At 42.2% G+C, this 22,947-nt stretch overlaps 1 protein-coding gene across 1 annotated transcript in view; it reads left to right on the top strand.

Moving 5' to 3' along the window:
* LOC127044633 (engulfment and cell motility protein 1) overlaps positions 1-22,947 on the top strand; it is a 305,086-nt gene that overhangs the window by 204,629 nt on the left and 77,510 nt on the right. Inside the window, exon 14 of the mRNA XM_050939721.1 lies at positions 17,794-17,898. Within this exon, the coding sequence (XP_050795678.1) occupies positions 17,794-17,898 (105 nt within the window). The remainder of the gene's footprint in view (positions 1-17,793; positions 17,899-22,947) is intronic.

Here is a 22,947-nt window from a genome sequence, read left to right as displayed (position 1 = left end):
CACCGAGACCAGCCAGGAGCACTCACGGGACGGCAATGACGGATACCAGTCCTGCTGTATCATCTGCCATCCGCAAAAAGGGAAGGGAAGGGGATGGTGTTGTGTAGCGCTGCAGCACCGCGTCAGCCAGCAGCATCCAGTAGACATATGATGACACTGAAAAAAGGCGAGAGAGGATTTTTTCCCCTTTGCTTTCACGGAGGAAGGGGTGGGGGCTGATGACATATACCCTGAACCACCCACGACAATGTTTCTGACCCTTCAGGCTTTGGGAGCTCGGCCAAGAATTCAAATGGTTTTCGGAGAGTGCGGGACCTGTGGGATAGCTACAGTTGTCAGTCGCCCCTCCCTCTGTGAGTGTCTATTTCATTCTTTGGCCTTCTGGTACGCTTGTCTCAGCTCCTCAAGTTTCAGCACTGTGTTGACTCCCTGTTGTGGCCTCTGTCCATCGTAGCCTTGGAGATTTTTTCAAATGTTTTGGCATTTCGTCTATTGGAACAGAGTTCTAATAGAATAGATTCATCTCCCCCATACAGAGATCAGATTCAGTATCTCCTATACGGTCCATGCTGGAGCTCTTTTTTGATTCTAGGACTGCTGATCAGTGTTCCACACTGGGAACACAGGAAATGAAATTCAAAAGTTTGCAGAGCTTTTCCTGTCTACCTAGTCAGTGCATCCGAGTTCAGATTGCTGTCCAGAGCGGTCACAATGGTGCACTGTGGGATAGGTCCCAGAGGCCAATACCGTCAAACTGCGACCACACTAACCTTAATCTGAAATGGCAATACCAATTTGAGCACTACTCCCCTCGTCGGGGAGGACTACAGATATCGATATTAAGAGCCCTCTATACCGAAATAAAGGGCTTCGTTGTGTGGACGGGTGCACGGTTAATTCGGCTTAATGCTGCTAAATTCAAGATAAACTCGTAGCGTAGACCAGGCCTTAGAATGTGCTTAGTTAAATATCTTCCATGTCAGATGATGAAATGCACTCCTCTGAAAGGTGTTTCACCCACTATCTGTTAGCATCCCAAATTTAAGAACAAATCTTGCCGCCTTCATGTCTGGAGACGGCTGCAGGTATAGGAGAAATGGTGTGGTTCCCATTTCCCAAAGTGGGAAGTCCAAGGCACACTCTTGTGTCCATGTGTAATGTTGCTGGTGTCCTTGGCTCCAGTACTTCCTGCAGGCCATCTGCCTCTCACTGGATCTCCTGGGACTCAGCCCTTCAACCAAGTCACAGAAAGTTCAGTCTCTTTTTGGGCTCAGCAGACGGTCCAAATAAAAACTGAAACAGATCCGAATAATTCTTCTACCCCCTTGCACTACTGAAGTCTGCTCCTTCCAGTTACAAACACTGTCTCAGGACTCCCTTCCGTGGAGCCTGATCTGCTCCCTCTGGGTCTCCTCCACCTGTTGTAGGCCCTAACTCTGCTCCCTGTGGGTTTCTCTCCGCTCCCTGGGTTTTGTCTCCTTTCAGTTATCTACCACAAGGGTCAGTTCTATCCCCGTAGCCTTTCTCAGTGTGTCTACCCCAGACCTCTCTCAGAATGAGGGGCAGCTCCCTAACTCCTTTCTCCCAGGTTTTTTCCCCTCAGCTGAGTTCCACTCTATCTAAGTAGTCTCCTGCAGGTGAGGTCAGTCACTATAACTCCCATTACAATGAGCTGGGATCAATTATTGCCTCTACACGTCTAAATCAAGGGGCAGGACTGACGGGTAACTGCTAGGCCACAGACTAGGCTGAGCCTATCTTGCCTTAAAGGGCCAGCTAGCCTGTGACTCCATGTAAAAGGTTTATTGCAGAGCCAAGATCTGCATTCTCATATAGTGGGCCAGGAGAGAACTGGAGGTAAGTCTAGTTGAATCCAGTAATAAATGGATACATCAGCCTTTAACCCTCTGAATATGTGTGTGCGGGATGGGCATAGGCTATTGCCACCTCAGGACTGTAGTAGTGGTTGCTCCAAGACTACTGCTCCAAGAGTAGGGGCTGTATTCTTTCCTCCAACCCCCATGCAACCCCTTACTGTGCTAAGCTTGGCTGCTTGTACTTAGATAGGAGATAAAGATTTGATTGTAGAGCTATTCATATAGTGACTTAAGACCACAGATAGGCTATCAGAGTTGTTGACAGTTACTTTGTTGTAGGATAGTTTTCAGTCTGTTTTCCTTGGTTATTGGAAGCTTGACCTGGTTACAGATAATAAAACAAATGGCACTGTGTGAATCGCAGTTCTGTGCTGCCAGTACACTTTGTTCGCCTTGGGATCTTGGGTCTATATGCCTAGCCGTGGATGACATTTTGACTTCGTCGCCTGGCGCTGAGTTTTGACAGCTCGTATGTGTGTCTCCTAGGCACCTGGTCAATTCACATGGCCAATTCATTTTGAAGTGGAGCATTTGCAAGCACAAGGCTGACATATCTCTGAGCTTTCATTTGAACCAAATACAATGTGACCCGTTCCTTTTACTCACAGCTGCAGTGTCAGCTTGCTGAGAGAGAAAAGCCAAAGGGAAAGCAACTCTCATTTATTTTGAAGAGGTCTCTGGAGGGAGTTGGGAATAAGATTTCTGTCAATTTTTTAATGAACTGTTGTTGGATGTGTTTCACGGATCTCATTGTTCTCTACTAGCTTAGAACATCTGCATCAAGTATCCCCACCTTTCTACCCACTCTCTTCACAATCATCAGAGTCCATTCAGTTCTATGAAAAGAATAACTCGCCGCATTAATGGCTACTGTCTGTTTTAGGTTCTGTTTGTATGGTGTTTAGTACAGTAGAGCCCTAGTCCATCACTTAGGCACCTTGATGCTACCACAATACAAATGGAGGGGGTGGAGGGAGAGAGAATTCATCGATTCAAAATTGTACCCAGAATCATCTGAGTGATGAAGTGCAGTAATATCCTGTATATTTCCCTTGTGAGTTCCTGATAGACTCATAACCACAGGCTAATTCTAATTATTATTATTTTATGTTCATTTTGTTGCCGTATTTCTCATACATTCATTTAATGATTTTCTTCCTCCTCTTTAAAATAAAACACCAGTGTTATCATAAAAGATATTCTAATCATTGCATTTTAATTACAAAGATGAACACTGAGGTCCCTTCTGGATTTCACCTGAATCAGACTATTCATCTGCCCATCTTCTAACCAAAGCCTCACAATAATAGAGAGGACGGGAGGCTCCACTCCCTAGAGTATGCAGGACTCTAGCCTTTTAGCTGTACAGGACAAAGCCTTTTTGGATGTCTCCAAAGTTATTCATCACCATCACTGAAAGAATGAAAGGGGAAGCAATCTCTTCCCAAAGACTGTGTATATGGATTTCCACCTGTTATGAATTTATGGGGCTCCCTTCTCCACAGTCTGTTAGCAAGAGCTCAGGCTGCTTAGGTAGCTTCCCTGCAAGGAATTCCAGCTCCGGAATGGGGTTCCATTCATACATTAACTAGGCATTGTGCCCTCATTCAAGCTTCTGCCAAAGCTGCGTCCTTTGGTTCAGCCATCCTATGATCTGTGGTTCAGAGCACTTCCTTGCATCCTCCTCCTCAATGAGCATTGCTTGGGAATCTGCCCAGTGAGTACCTATAAGGACCATCACTTGAAGAAGAAAGGAAGGTTACTTACCTTATAGTAACTGGAATTCTTGGAGACGTATGGTCCCTATGAGTATTCACCATCCACCCTCCTTCCCTTTTGCTTGGATCCGCTCTTGATTTGGGGAAGAGCAGGAAATGGAGAGACCCTCCCCCATCCACCCTCTCCCATTGATTCGAAGCACAAAGAAGTGCCGCAGGCACAGATCAATGTATACTGCTGTTGAAGAGCTTCTGGTGTCAAGTGCATGGAACGTGTGCTCATCTCACAGTAAATACCATTAGGGACCACGCTTCTCAAAATGGAGACAAACCCTTGCATCCAGTTACCATAACTTAAGTAACCTTCCTTTTTTTGGTTGTGCCCAGGTTTAGTTCTTGTTCATTATGGTCATCTAAATATTGCAAATAAATATAGTTTAAAACAAAATAATTTTGCCTCATTTCTTCCCTTTCTCTTTCCTCTGCTACTGCTGATGGTGGATACTCTCATCTGTAGTAACTATTTACTATTGCACATTTATGACAGCATCAGCTGTAGCAAGTTGAAACAGAATGCCAGATTGGGACCAGAGCAAAGAATCTTTCCATGTGCCTTTAAGATAGGGAAGCCAAATACATTTTATTATTCAAAATATTTGTATATGTTTTAGTTTTCCATCCTTGGTTCAGCTCATATTGTGCATAGTAGCAGATATGATTTTGGTGGTCATTTAAGTTATGCTTGTGGGTCGAAGCTCTGTAGCATACATTTTCTTGGATGAGAGAATGAGGAACGATTTATCATTAGGATTGTTTGGTTTATATTTTTACAGTGCACTAATAAATAATCTCTTACTGCACATTCTAAACTCAGAATAACAAAACAACATTTTAAAAATGGCTTTCGATGTCAACAAAAAACTTTTGCCCAGTCCATCCATTCTGGACCTCTATGTGACCCCATTCCCTTCCCTTGGTAAAGCTTGCAAAAACAGATAGGCCTTGTATTAGACACAAATGATGCGAGGGGTCAAAGTAAATTCCAGAGCTGAGGACTCCTGCCAAACAGCCATTTAAACTAGGGGTGTGTGTATGGGCAGGAGGTTAGGAACTACATCAATGCATCAGGATGCATAACTACAACTTTACTGAACCATATATGCAGATGTATCTCTTTTGCAGAGGACTTGTGTTATAGCTGTGTCTTTGATCAACTTTCCCCAGACACGCACAGGGGGAGAGGCAGTCTCTAAGGTAGGCAGGGCTCAAGTTACATAGAATTCAGCTCAGTTGCAATCCTGTTGGATATCTGTGTGACTTCTGTACGTTATTATTGTTTTCCTTACACCCTACTGGCTTCAAGTTTGTGGGATCACAGTCAAAACCCCGAGTGGTTTTGTACTGAAAGGAAGAATAGGGAATCCCTTTCCCTTCATCGGAGTTCATCTCCCACACTCCCAATCCCTCTTGTAAACAGGGACAACTCTGTCTGGAGGTTCACATTAATCATTGGCTTGTAAACATATCTCTGAGGAACAAATTTTGTCTCAGGGATGTGCCAGATTAAAGCAAATAGAATGTAGTTTAAGTCACACATGGAGGAAAATCCCCCTGAATCCAACTAATTTACGCCCCCTTCCCCATCCTTCTCTGCTAATTATTCAGTTCAGACAGTAGAGGGATTGATATGTTAAGCCTTGTCTACACACAAAAGCTGTACTACTTTATATCAGTATAGTTGAAGCAGTACAACCTCCTAGTGTGGCCACAGCTCTGTTGGTCTAAAGGGGCTTATATTGTATAGCTATTCCCATATAGGAAGGGGAATAAACTGTACTGGTATAAGGTGCCTTTATACTGGAATAAGTGCATCCACATGAGGGGCTTGTATTGGTGTCAACACACGCCTAACCAATTAGTTATGCCTGCACAAAAACTGCATGTAGGCCAGGTCTTAGCTACTCTGCTGAGTTCAGTGGAGTCTGAGATGTTTAGTGATGCTTCTTGAAGCCAAAGAGAGGAAAAGTAATTGTAATGGAGATGAACCCTTCATTCATTTTAAACACGAGACTATTATGAGCTGTATCCACTTCTTAAATGTTAATCTCACTTGTGTTGAAACCTGTTCTGTTTTAAATATCAAAAAGCCACCAGTTCAGATGGAGTGCTTAGTGTCTGTCAGATTTTAAAAGTCAGCCAACTGTTTTCTAAAAGAAACCCAAAGAGGTGATTAGGAGTTATATCATAAATGAGAAGACATGGCAGTGCAATGGCACAAAGTCCATTTTCTGTTCCTTTTTGTTTAAAAAGTTCTGTTATAGCTAGTACACTTAGAAATCAAGACCCAGTGTAACGAGGTCTCTGGGGTGCAATCTGGGTTGTGGGTCTGCTTAGCCCTCCTTACACACCAACCTGTGCTGCCTATCACACTGTGATGCTGATGTCAAGCTACAAGGCTCTGACAGGCATTGCATGCTGACAGTCACCCATCGGTAGGGGCACGCTCAACTGAGTTGCATGAATGATCTCCCAGCCGCTCATGAACCGTCGATAGGGAGGCTCCAGCCAATACCCTCTAGCTCCCAGTCTTGCACCTGAGAACTGTACCATCTTGCACTGGCCAGTGTAAATTTGTTACATAGTTTGCCACTTTGTCAAAGGAAAGTGGATGTGTACCAGCCTTTGTAACCTGAGCAGACTTCCCAAGCGCTTTAGATAAAATCACTGGTAAGGATAATATAATAAAATAAGTTTATTAACTACAAAAAGATATATTTAAGGTGATTATAAGTGGTAGGCATACAGGTCAGAAATTGTTATCTTAAGAAAATAAACACGCATTCATAATCCTAAACTTTTAGACTAAGCAAGGGCTGAATCAAACAACTTTTCTTACCCCAGAGGATGGTACACACAGCTTACAGTTCTTCAGTACACAGACTGGACCCTTTTCCAGCTTGGGACCAAATTCCTTCAGTTCATAGTCTTTTTCTTCCAGACTTTCTTCTGGGTCTTGAGCTGGGGTGAGGGGGAAGAGGCCAAGTGATGATGTCACTGTCTCTCTTTTTATACCCTTTTCCAGCTGTTAGAAAGATCCTTGCTGTGACATGGGGGTGTCAGTCTGTCCCAGCTGGTCAAGTAGTCTCCATTGTATATGTGCCTTCTCCAAGAAGTCTCTGGGATAGTGCATTAGGTGCTGCCTTTAACAACTCCTTTGTTGTAATTGAAAGGCTGGATGTGGGTGTTCCCATCAGACAACATATTTCAGTAACATATATATATATTTATAGCAATACCTCATAATACAATGATAGTATATATAATTCAACAGGATATTATTGTTTAGCAAATCAGTACTTGAAAATGATACCTCACAAGGCATATTTTGTAATCCATAATACATCATAATCCTGTCACAGTGGTGAATATGATGGTTCCAGAGTGCTACTTTTAGCTATACTGTCACATCCAGAGAGCTAACTCAGTGGAACAGTATAACTATTGTATAAATTGTATGTACAGCTGAACTGGAACCACATGGGAGCTTTAAAACATGCTGATAAAATGTAATTAGCTAAACTCAGAAACCCATGCAATACTGCACTTTGAGCTGCACGACTATGCTTAATCTGATGGCTCTAGTGCTCTATTTAGGTCACGCAAGCATAACATTCAATGTTTTGAAATGCTGATCATAAACTTGTCTCTTTTCTTAAAAAAATTACATAAAAGGACAGATTCTCCATTGACTTCAGTGAAGCTATGCTGATTTGTATCAGCTGAGAATCTGGCCCAATGATTTTGGAGTTCTATGGGGGGTGTGGCAAGGCACTTTCTCGGTCTCCCCAGCTTCCGCTGCTTTTAGCCCTGGTGAGACAGGCTTGGGTAATATGGTCCCCCTTGGGACACAGGGGAAGTCTGTTCCTTCTCTCCACCAGTACTTCTTAGCGTATTTTTCTCCTTTGTGGGAGAGAATACTGCCTCTTCTCCTGGTGAGACTTGCTATCTTGCTGCTCCTAACCTTCTGGCAGCAGGGCTCCTTCTCTCCCTCCCCCCAGGGGAGGGTTTAAAAAGGTCTCTGGCAGCCCTTAGTTGGAATCAGCTGATCCTAATTAACCTCCCGTAGCTCCCTCTCAGCTGATTCTAATTGATACTTTGGTAACCCCTTCTCAGCTGAACCTGATTGACCCATAGTTACCCCCCAGTTGATAGGGAGGAGGGCCTTTTAACTTTCTGAGACTGGTTTCTACCTCTCCCTTGCAGCTGTCTGTCCTGAGTTTATCACAGGGCTCAGATTTCAAAAAATACTTCTGTTTTATTTTGGGTATAGAGTGGGGTTGTTTTGTTTTGAGAGGGAGGAGATGCTGGGGGGAGGTCATAATTTATTTGCAGATTGACAGGTCTCTTGAATTGAGGAGTCCAAAATCTGTCAAGAAAGACAGTTGCATGCATTAGATCTATTCAAGTAAGTTTTATTTTTAGACTATAGCATATGCATGTTATTAATAAGGCTTACAAATCCATCATAAAAATTTACCAGCCCAGGTACACCCTTTACCTGCATGATGATACTGAAAAAATGAACAATGTTTTACTTGCTAGCAAACCACCTCCAGCCCTCCATCCCCCCTGAAAACCCTGTGCAAGTGGGCAAACAATTTTGCAAGTCTATGTTAAAAATTTAGCTAATAGAAACATAGGGGCGTTTATTAGATTGTGTGTTTATCATATAATGACTCATGCTAAAAGTATTTTAATGATTATAAAAATATACAATTTTAATTTAGTAAATGAGCCTCTTGAATTTTGAGTTTAGAGACATCTGACTCAAGATACGTTGTATTTTTATTCAACAGTCCTCCAGGTAAATTTCCCCTTTGTCTACAATGTCACTGTGGGAGAATGCAAAAATCAGAGAAAGCTTGATACTATTAAAATACACATTTTGAGAGAGAATAAAAAGAATGTTCTCCTTGATATTTCTCAGTTTCATTTTTCTAGAATGTTGGCAGTTAAAAACCCTGATACCATTGTCCCATCTCATTAAATTGTATTGTGAAACTTGTGCCTAACCTCTTTAAATATGGTACAGTTAAGTTAAAAGTCTCTGTTCCTCCTCCTTAAGAACTTTAATCAAATACCTCCTCACAAATATATTTTCTATGTAGTACTTTCTGTGTACGCACATTTGTTGGTTAAAATAATTACTTTGTTAAAGCGAAGATATGGAAATGCTTTGTTTAGAAGAGGTGGGAAGTAAGTAGGAAAAGGCTCAGGTATGGGGCATGGTATTCACTGATATTTTTAGAATGAGTCAGTCACTGTGAAATGTTCCTTACTCAATTATGTCAATGTACCATATACCTAATTTGCAACATTCATACCATCTCTGTTCAGAATTCTTCCTGAGCAAAGATCAACTGGTGGCCATGTATATGCCAATCTAATTTTCACATTTGACCTGAGGAAGATTTTAACTTTGGTGCACCAGCAATTCAGAGCTAATTGATTATCCTGTTTTCCTTTCTGTCCCTGGAGAATTGGTCTGGATACAGAAGAAGGAGGGAATGTATAGTAGAAGCTATTCAGGGTTGGGGCAGATGACCAGTTCTGTCTCTCAGAAATCACAGCAAGTGCTAGCTAGAAAATGGGTAATTTTCACCAACATTTTTCAGAAAATACTGTTCTTTTCTCTGTGGAAAACTTTGAGCCACCTCCAGTCATAACTGATAACATTCAACTTTAAAGGTTTAGTGGTTTCATTCAGGTAAGCATTCACCAGATTGGACTCTTACATAAAAGCTATCCAAATTTTATGAGACTGACTATATAATGACTTTCCCAAGGGGCTCCGACTTCTTTCCTGGACACAACCCTATTGCTGGTCTTTGAGGGGGAGACTCAAGGTCCTCCATCTCTCCCTGTGTTCCCATCAAATAACTTCTCTTCTTTGAGCTGGGGAAAACTCAAGTCTGGTCTTCATGTGGAGAATAGTGGTGTGATGCAGTAGGGACTGTCTGTGTGGGGAGTGGGAGAGCAGGGGAGGACTTTAGGGGATGGACGATGCCAGGGCCTGTAACCTGAGCTAGGTAAGGGAGGGGAAAGGTCAACACCTTTGCCCGGGAAGGGGACAAAGGAAGGGAGTGGCAGGAGGGAAGCAGTTTGAGTTTGGGCTTGGGGCTGGATGGGCGGAATTCAGGGTATCCTAGCTGGGATCCAAGCACCCTGAACCCCCAGAAGGACTCGGTGGAGGGGTCCTGACTGTGCCTGCAAGCTCTGCTGTAACCTGTGTTCCTGTTGTCCAATAAACCTTCTGTTTTACTGGCTGGCTAAGAGTCACTGTGAGTCCCAGGAAGAGGGGTGCAGGGCCGGACTCCCCCACACTCCGTGACAAGTGGTAACAGGATCCAACACCTCTCACAGCCAGTTTGCAAGGCTCCACACACCCCCGACCCCTGCATTCAAATTTAATATTGCTTATACACTACAGCATGAAAAAATGTAAGAATGTGGTTAGGAGTAAAATAAGGAAATAGTGGTCACCATTCAAAAGTCAACAGTTGCCAATAGACAGTACACTGTTATTGTGCTGTACCATATACACTATTATGCCATGTATGAGGATACTCCTGACACTGAAATATATCCACCTCTTGGGTGGAAGGTGGCTGCTTTTAAAAAGCAACCAGTAGCACAACAGTTTAGGACAGAAAATGAATAATGCTTTATCCAACTAGAATTACAGGAAAACTTTATGTAGGTTGAATGTAATTACTCCAATTGGAGTTTATCCAGAATAACTCTAATCTTGTGAAATATGCTGTGCGGTTTTTAATGGCCACAAGAAGCCAGGAGAATATCTTCCCCCAAGTGACTTGCCTGAGGTCATTCAGGGAGCCGGATATAGAGGAGGAAATAGACCCCACATCTCCTGAATCCAAGGCCAGTATTCTTCCTTCCTTGAATCCTAATAGTTTGGTGACCACCACAGGAAAAGTTAGAAATTAGGCATTTCATATACATGAGCAGGCTTCATCTCCCCCATCATCTCCTCTGTCTTTGTAGAATAATAGGAATTAATGTGGAAATTTCCCATTAGTTCATCTTGCCCCCACCCAGTGCAGGATTGTTTGCTATGGTATGTTCTTGAATGGTTTTAGTGAAAGGAAGGCTATTTTATGGTATGAGAGGCTACAGAAATGTCAACTGTTGACCTTTGCCCGTGACTTCTATACAGGAAAAAGAATCATGTGTTCATACCATAGCTGATTCAAAAGAACCTTGAAAAGCAGGAGAATTGGTCTGAAACCAACAAGATGAAATTCAGTAAAGATAGGTGCAAAGTACTTCACTTAGAAAGGAAAAATCAAATACACAAGTACAGAATGGAGAATAACTGGCTAGGTGGTAGTACTGCTGGAAAGGATCGAGGGGTCATAGTGGATAACAAATTGAATATTACTCAACTAAGTGATGCAGTTGCAAAAAAGGCTAATATTATTCTGTGGTATATTAACAGGAGTGTTATGTGTAAGATAAGGGAGGTAATTGTCCTGCTTTACTTCACACTGGTGAGGCCTTAGCTGGAGTACTGTCTCCAATTCTGGGTGCCACACTTTAGGAAAAATGTGGACAAATTGTGAGACAATCCAGAGGAATGCAACAAAAATGATAACATGTTTAGAAAAACTAGGCCTGTGAGAAAAGGTTAAAAAACAAAACAAAACTGGGCATCTTTAATCTTAAGAAAAGAAGATGGAGGGTGCAGCATGACTGCGGTTTGTCCCTCAGCGAGGCTGTGGGATATCCCACCACCTCGCTACCAATAGTCTCCCACCAAGTCCTCAGTCGGGGCGGAACAACCGACGTTGAGTCCAAACGCTCAGGCCCTCGGGCAAGGCCAAGAAGCAATAGTTGTAAGCCCAGCCCTGGGTCAGGGCGGGGCAACAAACACCGAGTCTGTATGCTCAAGCCCTCAGGCAGGGCTGAGCAGCAATAGTCTTAGCACAGCCCTAGGTCAGGGCGGGGCAACAAACACTGAATCTGTATGCTCAAGCTCTCAGGCAGGGCTGAGCAGCAATAGTAGGTTTGGGCCTCCTCAGACCAGGGAAAAGGGGGAGTCTACCACCCTCGGAAGGGTGGCAGGGGGGACGCAGGCCTTCCTACTCCACTGCGTCCCAGCCCGGGACCCTAGCAGCAGCGGCAACTTGCTGCTGTCAGTAGGGATCCTGGCCGCAAAACACTGACATTGGCTCTGGCAGTGCTGCAGCCAAACTGGGGTCGGCTGCCCCCAGGCTACTTCCACTCTCCCCCTCGTCAGGTACCTGAGTCGTCAAGGCGTCACCAGCGGTCTCGAATACCATCGGTTCCTCAGGGTAAGTGGCGAACGGCAAGCTCGGCCCCTCCTCGGGGTAGCGGGCAAGCGGCAGGCTCGGCCAGTCCTCCTCGGGGTAGCGGTCAAGCATCAGGCTCGGCTCCTCCTCTGGGTAGCGGGAGTGGGGTAGGCTTGGCCAGTCCTCCTCGGGGTAACGAGCTAGGGGTAGACTCGGCCAGGCCTCCCTGGGGTAGTGAGCGAGGGGTAGGCTTGGCTGGCCTGGTGCAATGTCAGGTCGACCGTGACCTTCTGCTGTCTCCCCAGCGGGAGCTTGGTTGCAGACGTCTGGCCTCTCTGGCGGCTAGGCCTCCACTGAGCTCCTCCGGTGAGCCTTTATACTTCCGGGTCTGCGCCGTGACCTCTGAGGGGCGGGCGCAGGACCCCATGGCTCCCCCCATGCTGGTGCTAGGGGAGGTTCGTCCCTCAGTGAGGCTGTGGGGTATCCCACCGCCTTGCTACAGAGGGGGTACCTGATATGTCTTCAGATATGTTAAGGGCTGTTATAAAAAGAATGAAAATCGGTTGTTCTCCATGTCCACTGAAGGTAGGAATAGAAGTAATAGGCTTAATTTGCAGAAATGGAGATTTAGTTGAGATGGCAGGAAAAACTTTCTAATGAGGGAAGTTAAGTTCTGTAATAGGCTTCCAAGAGAGGTTATAGAATCCCTGTCACAAAAGTTTTTTAAGAACCGGTTAGACAAACACCTGTCAGGGATGGTCTAGGAATACTTGGTCCTGCCTCAGTGCTGGCAGTTAAACTAGATGACCCCTCAAGATCTTTTCCAGCCACACATTTCTATTTGGGATTTACATTCCCTCCAAAAGATGGCATACCCAGACAGCATTGTGCCTGAATTTCTGGCTGGATAGCAAATGCTCAGTGATTCTGATTTTTTAGCATATATAGTACAGTAACTATAGTTGGCACGTGCTGCTCAGATACTGAAAGATATGTAACTGTTCTTCAGTCTGTTATGAAAAAATTATAAATGAACTAAACTTCTCTAGGCTACAAAGCAAGTCAGTTCCTTATGCATTTCCCATTCTTGATTCTCTACAATGGGTAAAATATACCAGACATTATACTAAACAGATGCAGTTCGTTTGCCCTTGGACATTGTGATTCATGTTTTTAATAAATTATGTCATAGATTGAGGGCTTGGATACTTTTTAAATTATTCATGACAATATTTTAGATAGTTTAGTTTGGTATCTTTATTTTAACCCTCTTTTTGAGGGATTTATATTTTCAACCATAAACATTCAAAACATGTTCAGAGAAGGAGATCATTATGTTTTAATAAAATGTCAGTTATTTTGTTTTCTAATTTGCTGAAGAATTGAAAATAAAATGTATTGTTTCATACACGCCGTACATTCCATCAGCTGTTGTCAGTTGGTATTGCTCCACTGATCTGTGATATAAAGCAGTTGAGGATCCTAGTGTTATAGGAGGAGAGAACTTAAAAATTAGGATCCACAGTTTAGGTAGGCATGTGGGTTTGACTCAAACAAAAGAGAAATGATGAGTGATGGCAGTCTGGCTTTCTGACTGAACAAGCAGTGCCAAGAGACACTGTCTGGAGAAATGAGCCATGGTGAGATTTCTCTTCTTATAATTTCTTTGCTGTGGTCTCCATATCACTTAAGATCACTGAACCAGGCTAGAAATTTGATCTATATAAGCTGTTTGTATTTAACGTATGTTTATTTGACTTCTTACTAGTTGGTTTTAACATTGTAGATATGAAAAAAAAGAAATGCTAACCGCTAAAGAAAATGGACTGGGTCTAGTGTTGTACTGTATGCTTGCCAAGAAAGGGTATTTTATCCACATTCATTTTGTCTACCCAAGAGCTGAAGACAAAGAGAAGAGAATTGTGTGTAGCACTTAACCTAAAATGCAGTTATTCTCTGAAAAATGATTGTCAAAATGGCATTGCACAGTTTTTTTTCCTATTAAATGTGCTTAGTTTATCAGTGCAAAGATGTCCCCCTCCCCCAACTATCAGCCAGGGATCTGAAGGTCAAATTGTGTTTCCTATGGCTTGCACATCATTCTGCTCCACTTGTAGAGTGTTGTACATGTAGAGGAGGTGCAGCTGAGATGTTCACTGTTATATTTTGTCCCTTAAACTTAGTTACTGTGCAGGGTACAATAGATGTTTCCTGTGTGTCTGCCCAACCCAGCCTTGCAAGAGACGTACCTTCCAGGAGAGGACTCTCTAATGCATGCCCCAGGCAGGGTAGGCTCCAGACACACTGCTTTCATTGCCTCTTCTTACAGGTGGAAGTCTGTTTTGCCTTCCCATTGCAGTCTGTGTGAAATTGCAAACAGCAGGGCAGGTCTATATGCAGTTCTTGTACCAGTTTTAACCCTGTTGATTTACACACTGATATAGTTAAAGTTGCACAACCCCTCTCCAGTTACACCTGTATAAAGGCGCTTATGTCAGTATAGCTTAATTCCATAAATGTACCAAAATAAGCTATAGTGCTATAAGCTCCTTTATACTGGTATAACTGTGCCCATTGTAGGGGACTTGTGCCACTTTAACTAATTGGTTAAAAAAAAAAGTTTGTAAAGGAGCCCTGAGATTCAAGAGGTCTGAATCAAAACAAAATATATTAAAAACACAGAGAGATCAGATTTAAACATTGGAATCAATCTACAGAACACATCTTGGGTATGTCTACACTGCATTAAAACACCTCCGGCTGGCCTGTGTCCGATGACTTGAGCTCAGGCTGTGGGACTATAAAATTGCAAAGCAGATATCTGGGCTCAGGCTGGACAGAGTGTTTTGTTACAATGTAGACATACCCAGGATGTGTTCCATGGACTATGACTACATTATGTCTGAGCTCAGGGACCCTCCCCCATCATGGGGTCCCATGACATCTACGTTGCAGTTTTATAGCCCCACAATCTGAGCTAGCTTCAGCTGATACGAGCCAGCCGCGGGTGTTTTATTGCAATCTAGACATACTCCTATTCAGGAATTCTGCAGAGCTCATCTAGGTATGTTCCCTTTAGATTTAGCTAATATCACTGTCTGGGCAATGAGTGTTACACATCCCCGTCTTCCTCCCATCTTTTCCCCATCTGGCCCTTTCAACCACCCTAAGTCATGTCGCCTGGTTTTCTCTCCCCTGTCGTCAACTTCCATGGTCCTTCATAGTATCTGACTATTTTTTATGTTAATGATGAGAGAGAATTTGGTACCATAGCAGGAATGCTAGTTGAGATTATTTATACAAGCATTTCACAATACAGTATTTGCTCAGATATATCGCTTGGGGGGAAGTGTAATAATTAGAGCTGGTGAAAAGCAGGACTTCATTGTCCTGAGAATTTTGTCCCAATTTTTAATCAATATTCTAAAATTCAAAGAAAAATTTGTTGAAAAAATTTGAATTTTGAAAAATTTCAGACAGCTCTTGTAAGAGTCTGAATTCTCCATACAAAGGCTATTGTCCCTTATATCTTGTAAGCTTTCCTCCTTCCTGCTTCTCGTCTAGTTCCACAGGAATTTCCCAGATCCCTCTTTAAAATTTAGCATTTCAAATGCCCCTTTGATCAACCTGCCCTTTACTCAACATAAAATAACTAAATGTTTGAATCTAGGTTTGTGTGTCAATTTTCCCTGGCTGGAGGTGTGAGCCTGATTCAAGTTCAGTCTGTCTCTTAAGGCAACAGGATAACTATTTTTGTGTAGTTTCCTCTTGCTAGTGTTTCTGCTCACATACATCTACAAGTAAGAGATTCTCCAGATGGAAATTAGTTAATATTTCTGTTGATGTGAGAAAAGGAGTAGAATCCCATCTCAATCTCTAAAAGCTTTATTGGCTGTTCTGGGCCAACAGAAGTAAAATCAATGAAGTAAGTGGATGAGACTGAGTAAACGCAGGGAGTCGATTAGTGGAATAGGAATTCTGTCATTGTTACAATCACTTTTGTGATCACAAATGCACTTTTAAAACCTCTTTCAGCTGGGTCGTGTACAATGAAAATGCTGTTTCTGAGTGACTGGGGACGCTTCTGTATGTTAGAATGTTGGAAATGAAGGCCTGGTCTTCACCAGGTAATTAGGTTGGCATAACTATGTTACGCAGGATGTGAAAAATCTACAACCCTGAGTGATGCAGTTAAACCAACTTAACCCTTGGGGTAGACTCAGGGATTTGGAGAACCTACACCAACAGGAGAACCGCAACAGTGAAGGTAACATCTTCACTTATGTGCTACAGCAGTGCAGATGCATCGTTTTAAGTGCAGACAAGCCCAAAGACACTGAAAAGGAGGTCCTGATGAGACTGTGTGTGATGAAAAACAAGAATTGCAGATAGCTTTATACTCTTGGAAGCGGGATAGCTCAGTGGTTTGAGCATTGGCCTGCTAAATCCAGGGTTGTGAGTTCAGTCCTTGAGGGGGCCACTTAGGGATCTGGAGCAAATCTGTCTGGAGATTGGTCCTACACTGAGCAGGGGGTTGGACTAGATGACCTCCTGAGGTCACTTCCAACCCTGACATTCTATGATTCTATCCTTTGTGAGAAGCTTGAAAAAGTTACTTTTAAGAGCTATGAAGTACTGTTGTCTAGAACTCTGCAAATGTTCATATTTACATAAGCCTTGAATTCCATGGAACTTAATTAAAACATACATTTCATATCTCCTTAATCAAAAGATTCACTAGCAAACCTGCACAGATTTGTGGTTTTGTGTCCAAAGCATATGGAATTAAAGGTTTTTGCAGTTTGGTCTGGAAGTTGCCAAGTTTGACCTGGTTTCAACCGTGTTTTGCTGAGAGTTTTTGGATTCATTCAAACCCCAAGCACAAATCTGAAATTCAGATGTGCAGAAATTCAGAAACCTGAGAAAATGCTTACAAGAACCCCTGCAAAGTGAAGCTGCTAAAATTTGCACAGCTCTCCTCATGATCCTTTATATGCAGAAGGTTACGAGAGCCAACACAGTTAATCTCTCTTAAGCATTACCTACTGAACTAAGTAACTTTCACTTATCTTCATTACATCTTTGATATAGTCCCATAGGTCAGTGGTTCTCAACTAGGGGTCCGAGGCCCCCTGGGATGCCATGAGCAGGTTTCGGGGACCATCAAGCATGGTCAGCATTAGACTCACTGGGGCCCAAAGCTGAAGCCCTGCTGCATGGGGTTGAAGCCTGAGCCCTACCTCCTGAGACTGAAACCGAAGCCTGAGCAATGTAATTGTCGTCCCCCAGGCAATTGACCTGTTTGCTACCCCCTTACACTGGCCCTGGCTTTTATATGCAGAAAACCCATTATTGTGACACAAGTGAGCCATGGAGTTTTTATAGCATGTTGGGTGGGCCTCAGAAAGAAAAAGGTTGAGAACCCTTGCCATAGGTATTGTATTGTTAGACATACCGGTATATGTCAGTATACACACACATGTATTTATCCACATATGTTTATTAAATGTAAGAAATAATGCTATGGGCTGGATATTCAGAAGCACCTAGATGACTTAGGAGCACAAGTCCCTTTGACTTTCTGTGGGATTTGTGCTCCTAAGTCATTTCTGCATTTGAAAAGTCAACCTTGTATAATTATAAAACTAAGTGATTAACATGCCAAGGATAATAACTGTCTTTAGACTGTGAGCTCTTCAGGGCATGGACCATCTCCTTGGTCTGTATTTATGCAGCGGTCTGTACAGTGGGATGCTGGTCCGTGACGGGGGTTCTAGGCAGTATGGTAGTACAAATGAATAATAATAAGAGGGTGATGGCTTTTGTGCAGATATTTATAATGGAAACCTTTTCTCTTTTTCACAGAATCATGTAAACCCAGCAATGGATTTTACACAAACCCCTCCAGGAATGCTAGCCCTTGACAACATGCTGTACTTTGCCAAACACCACCAGGATGCATATATCCGGGTAAGGGTTCTTTCCCACTTCACACGTTTTAGTTTCACAGCTCACACAGATTATTTCATATTTTCAAATCATAATTCCAGGAAAACAGATGGGATCCTGACATCCCAAAGAGTAATTAACAACTGAACAGAAAGCCACAGGGCACAGAACACCACAGCTTTCTGTGAAAGCTTTGCGTGAATGCTCCAGTGTTGTATGTCTGATTCAAGTAGTATTAATGGCCTTTATGTTTTGTAGCGTGACCTGCAAAGGAAGGGGGAAAATAAATATATGCCCTGTGTTATGTGTGAAGTCCAATCTGAAAGATTCTGTAAAAAATATGCAGATTTTCTTTCTTTTTTTTCCTCAAGAAGCAGAATTCTCTGTCCGGCTCTATTCCATTAACCCTGCCAAAAACTGACCGTATCTCCCTAGTAAAGATTCCTCTAGTGTGTCTAATACGCCTTGTCAACTGACCTTATCAACAGTATCCTAGGGATTAAGATACTCCTGCTAGCATGCTATTGGAAATGATGTATTTCATTTGGATGCAGGGAGAGCCGGCGCATGATTCACTCTTCATACACCACTCCTGCTCGCCAGTTCCTGCCCACTCCTCCTCCTACCTTAGTTATTCTAAAGACAGTTTGATAGCAATGAGTTATATGTTGTTTCCTTATGTATAAAGGCATTTAACAGACAATAATCTCAGCATGTGAACATCCTGATCTTTATATTCCTGAAACTGAATATTTTGCCCTCTATAAGCCTACCTACTGTAAGTGAGTGGAGGATGAGAAAATCAATAAAGTGGAAGTCCAGAAAGTCATTAAATATTCCTGAGATAGTTGGCACAGCTAAATGGTACAATTGCAGAGAAAAAGAGACTTATTTAAAGAAGACTAAATACAAGAAGAAAAACAATAGGCATATATATCAATGTTAGTTTAAAAAAAAAATCCAAGAGGACTATGAAATATGGTATGTGGAAAGCTCCATTAAAAGTGAATTTTAAATTATATTCATTAACCTACAGCTTTGAATAAAACAGAATAATGCCAAAGCCTTGAGAGGTTTGCAAAGGGCATGCTGACATCTAGTCCAGTGATGACCCATAAGCAGAATGTCACCATAATAGGAGACAATAAGATCTGTCCTTTAAAGACCTCTCTCTCTCTCAGCCCAGATCTAATGTGGCCATTAAAGAATGCAGCAGTAACATGGAGTGCAATTAATATTAAACTCTGTATAAAAAAATAAATTGAAACATTATTACTTATTAGAAAGTAGGTTTTAAAAGAAACACAACTAAGAGACTATATGTTGAAATCTATTTTATTTTTGAAAGAGAATTAGGCAACCGACTCCCTTGAAAATCTGAGCCCTAGAGTAGAATACTCTTTCCTGGGGCACTCAAATATACAGCCTCTGATCCCAATTAAGAGAGTAGGCCATCATTTTTAAGCAACTTAAATAGACTTTAAAATTGGAGGGAAATTTTCTACTGAATATTTATATCACTATGTTTCATTTATTTTTCTTATATTCATCTTTATTTTGCAAGTACTATATTAAAAATGGGATTTAGCATTTCACACATAATTAACCTCTATTTAAATATCACTTAATCCCTTCATGCTGGTTCAGCTTGTTTTCACTATGTAGAATTTTTGCTAAAATTGTCCCAAGTTTAGTCATTGCCATTCACCGAGGGACGTCTTGTTCTTCCATCTATCTTCTTATATGGTCCCCATTATTAGGGTATCTGAGTGCCTACACTTACAAATTAATTTATTCACACAACACCCCAGAAAGCTAGCACTTATTATCCTCATTTTATAGATAGGGAACTGAGGCGCAGGTTGATTAAATGATTTTTTCCAAACTCACTTAGAGAGTCTGTAGCAGATCTAGGAGTTGAACCCAGAACTTCTGAGTTCCATTCCAGTGCCTTAATCACAAGATCATCCTTCCAGTAGAGTACTCATCCCACCGAACTGCATTGTTCCAATGCACCGTTTTAAGCAGCATACCTGAACAAATCTGAGATCAGAAGTTCGTAGTGCTCCTGGAGTGCTGCAACTCTGATCACAGGCAAACAGCTCACTTTCACGTCGCTCATCTCCTTGCCACTGTGGCTGACAGACACTATACTATATCCCAGGAGGCCGTGCTCCTCCTGTCCAGCTCCCTATTGGATCTTCCTACATGGGTCTGACCTGCCTCTGCTTCCTTCTTCTTTTGCATTCCTCACCTCACCTGCCCACCTTTACCCAGTTGTTACTTCCACTTGCCTCCTGTCCTCTGGTTCCCAGTATTTCTCCCTCTGGGTCTCTGTTGTTCCCACTGCTCCATGCTGCTTTGTCCCAACATTAATAATCTGGCCCCACTCCTGTCTTCCTGATTCCTTCCTTCCCATGAGAAGCAATTCTGTTTAAAATTAAATAGTATGTAATAAGTAGAGTGAGTGTCTGGGGAGAGCATCCGAGAAGAATGCTACAACCAATAGACAGTTAGAATAGAGAGATTTGCATAATCACTGTACATTTGTTCAGTCCATAGTTAACCATGCATTATACAAACCTCTGTATTCTGGTTAGTAATGGAGGGTAGCCTGTCAGAGTGCAGAGATTTGCATAATCGCTGTATGATTCTTTCTCATCGCTACTGAAAATCTCTAGCTTCTGTGCTCAGAATGTTCAAGCTTTTTCCTGCTCAAAGATGCCACCTCACCTTCTCTCTGCCTGCAGCTAAAGCAGAAGAATTCCACAATTAACAAGCGTACTGCACTATAAACAGATGTGCCACAGTGCAGACAAATAAGACAACATCCCTACCCTGTGGCGCTAGTCTCAGGGTATTTCTACAATGCAATTAAAAACCTGCAGCAAGCTTGGGCTGCAGGACTGTTTAATTTCAGTGTAGATGTCTGGGCTTGGGCTGGAGCCCAGGCTCTAGACCCTGCGAGGTGGGAGGATCCCAGAGCTTGGCCTGCAACCCGAGCCGGAACATCTACACCACAATTAAACAGCCCTGCAGCTTGAGCCCCATCAGCCTGACTCAGATGGCAGGAGCTAGCTGTGCGTGTCTATCTGCAGTGTAGATAAACCCTTAGTTGCGAGAAACTGCACGAGACCTATGGACAAAGACCATGAGTAAGGAAGACTGTACTGATAAGAACATGTGGCTGCTGAAGATGTTGATGCACGCATCTTGAGGGTGAGTCTGGATTTCTTTTTCCAGTTACTTTCCTTCAGCCTTTCTTCATACCTTAAGGCAGCTTATGTTGACCTAACTAGGCAAGTGTCTACAGTTAAATTTCACTCCCGCCAACGTAACTGTCCCCCCACGTCTACTTAATAACTCCATCTCCATGAATGGCATAGAGTCAAAGTCAGTGTAGTTTGGTTGACACAGTGTCTATGTAAACACTGCATTGCTTACGTCGACTGTTACTGTTTTTTTAGGAACTATCCCACAATTCAACAGAAGCGCTCCTGGTGAGGATGTGCACCCCTAACACAAGGAGCAAAGTGTAGACACACACAAGTGATGTAATTACTGTGTCAGCGGTATGCTGATGTAAATTAGATCAACTTATTTTTGTAGTGTAGACATGGCCTAAGAGGGAAGGATTAAGATTGTAGGCCTTGCTGAAGGTTTTGGTGTAGATACTTGAAGGAGATAAAAGGGTGGAGGCCTAGTGAACTGAATAAAAAGGGGCCTTCAAAGTTTAGGGGATTAAATGGCAGAAGACCTGGTGACAAGGCTATTAGAAGGAGATTGGGGAGGGGGAGGGTTAACTCTGTATCTTGAAAGAATCAAGAAAACAGTGTTGTGGAAATTCTGAAATAGAAATAATTAAAAACAAATAAAGTTGAACAACCTTCCCATCTTGCCTTTTGATTCCTTTCCTCCTTCTTCTCTCTCTTTCTGCTGGCTACAGTTCAGCAAGACACTTCTCTCTAGAATAAATAGAATGTGCTGTTTTGTTTACACAACTCTGTTTCTCCTCCACCCCAGGTCAGTTTTTCAACTGGTTGTGGGTTTTTTCATTTGGACATTTATGTTAATTGTCATTGAATTTCACTGTCTGTTTACCATTTAATGTGATTGGGAATCTCTTGAGAAAAAGGTTGTTTAGTATAAAGAAAGCACAGTTGTCTCTAATTATATGGTTTCCTTGCTACTTTCTGGATTTTTTTTTAAGTTTGCTGTGGAATTAGCATTTTTCCTTTATTTTTAATTAACTAATGGCTTTGGTGATATCAGTGACTTCAGTAAAGTACACAGCAGTTTTTCATGTTCCACTTACAAAATCTATTGCAATTCTTAGAGTCTCTGCTTTTAAAAGGTGCAGTCATGTAATATATGGTATTCACTGATGGAAATAATACTGAATCTTTGAAAGAAATTAAAGAACTTTTAACATTCAAAAGGAAAAATTGGCAGTTTCCCAAGTTGCATAATTACAGGACAGTTCATAGTGTGTAATTAAAGTTAACAGTGAAGAAAATGATTGGAATAAAACTTTGTGACAGATAATCTTTTTTTTTTTTTTGTTCTTATGGAGTAGACAAATTCCTCCCCACCTTATCCAAAGCACCTCAGCAGCAATTTTTTAAAAATAAAATTGTTACCATTTAAACATATACAATGCCGTACGAGGATTTTCCATTAGAATGACATTTTCGTATAACTAACTTGCAGTAATATAGAGCTGCAACTTTCCTTAGTGTAAAAAGTGGCCCCTGGAAAAGCCTTTTTTTCTGGTTATAATCTCTTGTACTTCCTCACTGCTTTGTCTGGGATCTGTTGAAATGAATCTTTAATGGCCCACAGCTGGGTGGATATTACCAGTACCAGTGAGAGACTCGGGTACAGTATGCTTAATGCACAGTAATTTATTTGAGAGAGAATCACGCAAGCAGGTAAGGTTACAGAGTAAACATCTTCCCCCAATAAGCCTCAGCTCCCCAAGCATAAACCCTCAGTAACTATATTGGCCTTACGCAGTATCCTGACTGGCAAACAAAACAGGTATATCTAGCAATTCTAGATAGAAGAGAA

Source organism: Gopherus flavomarginatus, chromosome 2 (assembly GCF_025201925.1).
Source record: "Gopherus flavomarginatus isolate rGopFla2 chromosome 2, rGopFla2.mat.asm, whole genome shotgun sequence".
In the NCBI taxonomy this organism is placed as follows: Eukaryota; Metazoa; Chordata; order Testudines; family Testudinidae; genus Gopherus; species Gopherus flavomarginatus.
The sequence above is the reverse complement of the archived record's forward strand: the minus strand, read 5'-3'. Positions and strand labels throughout refer to the sequence as shown.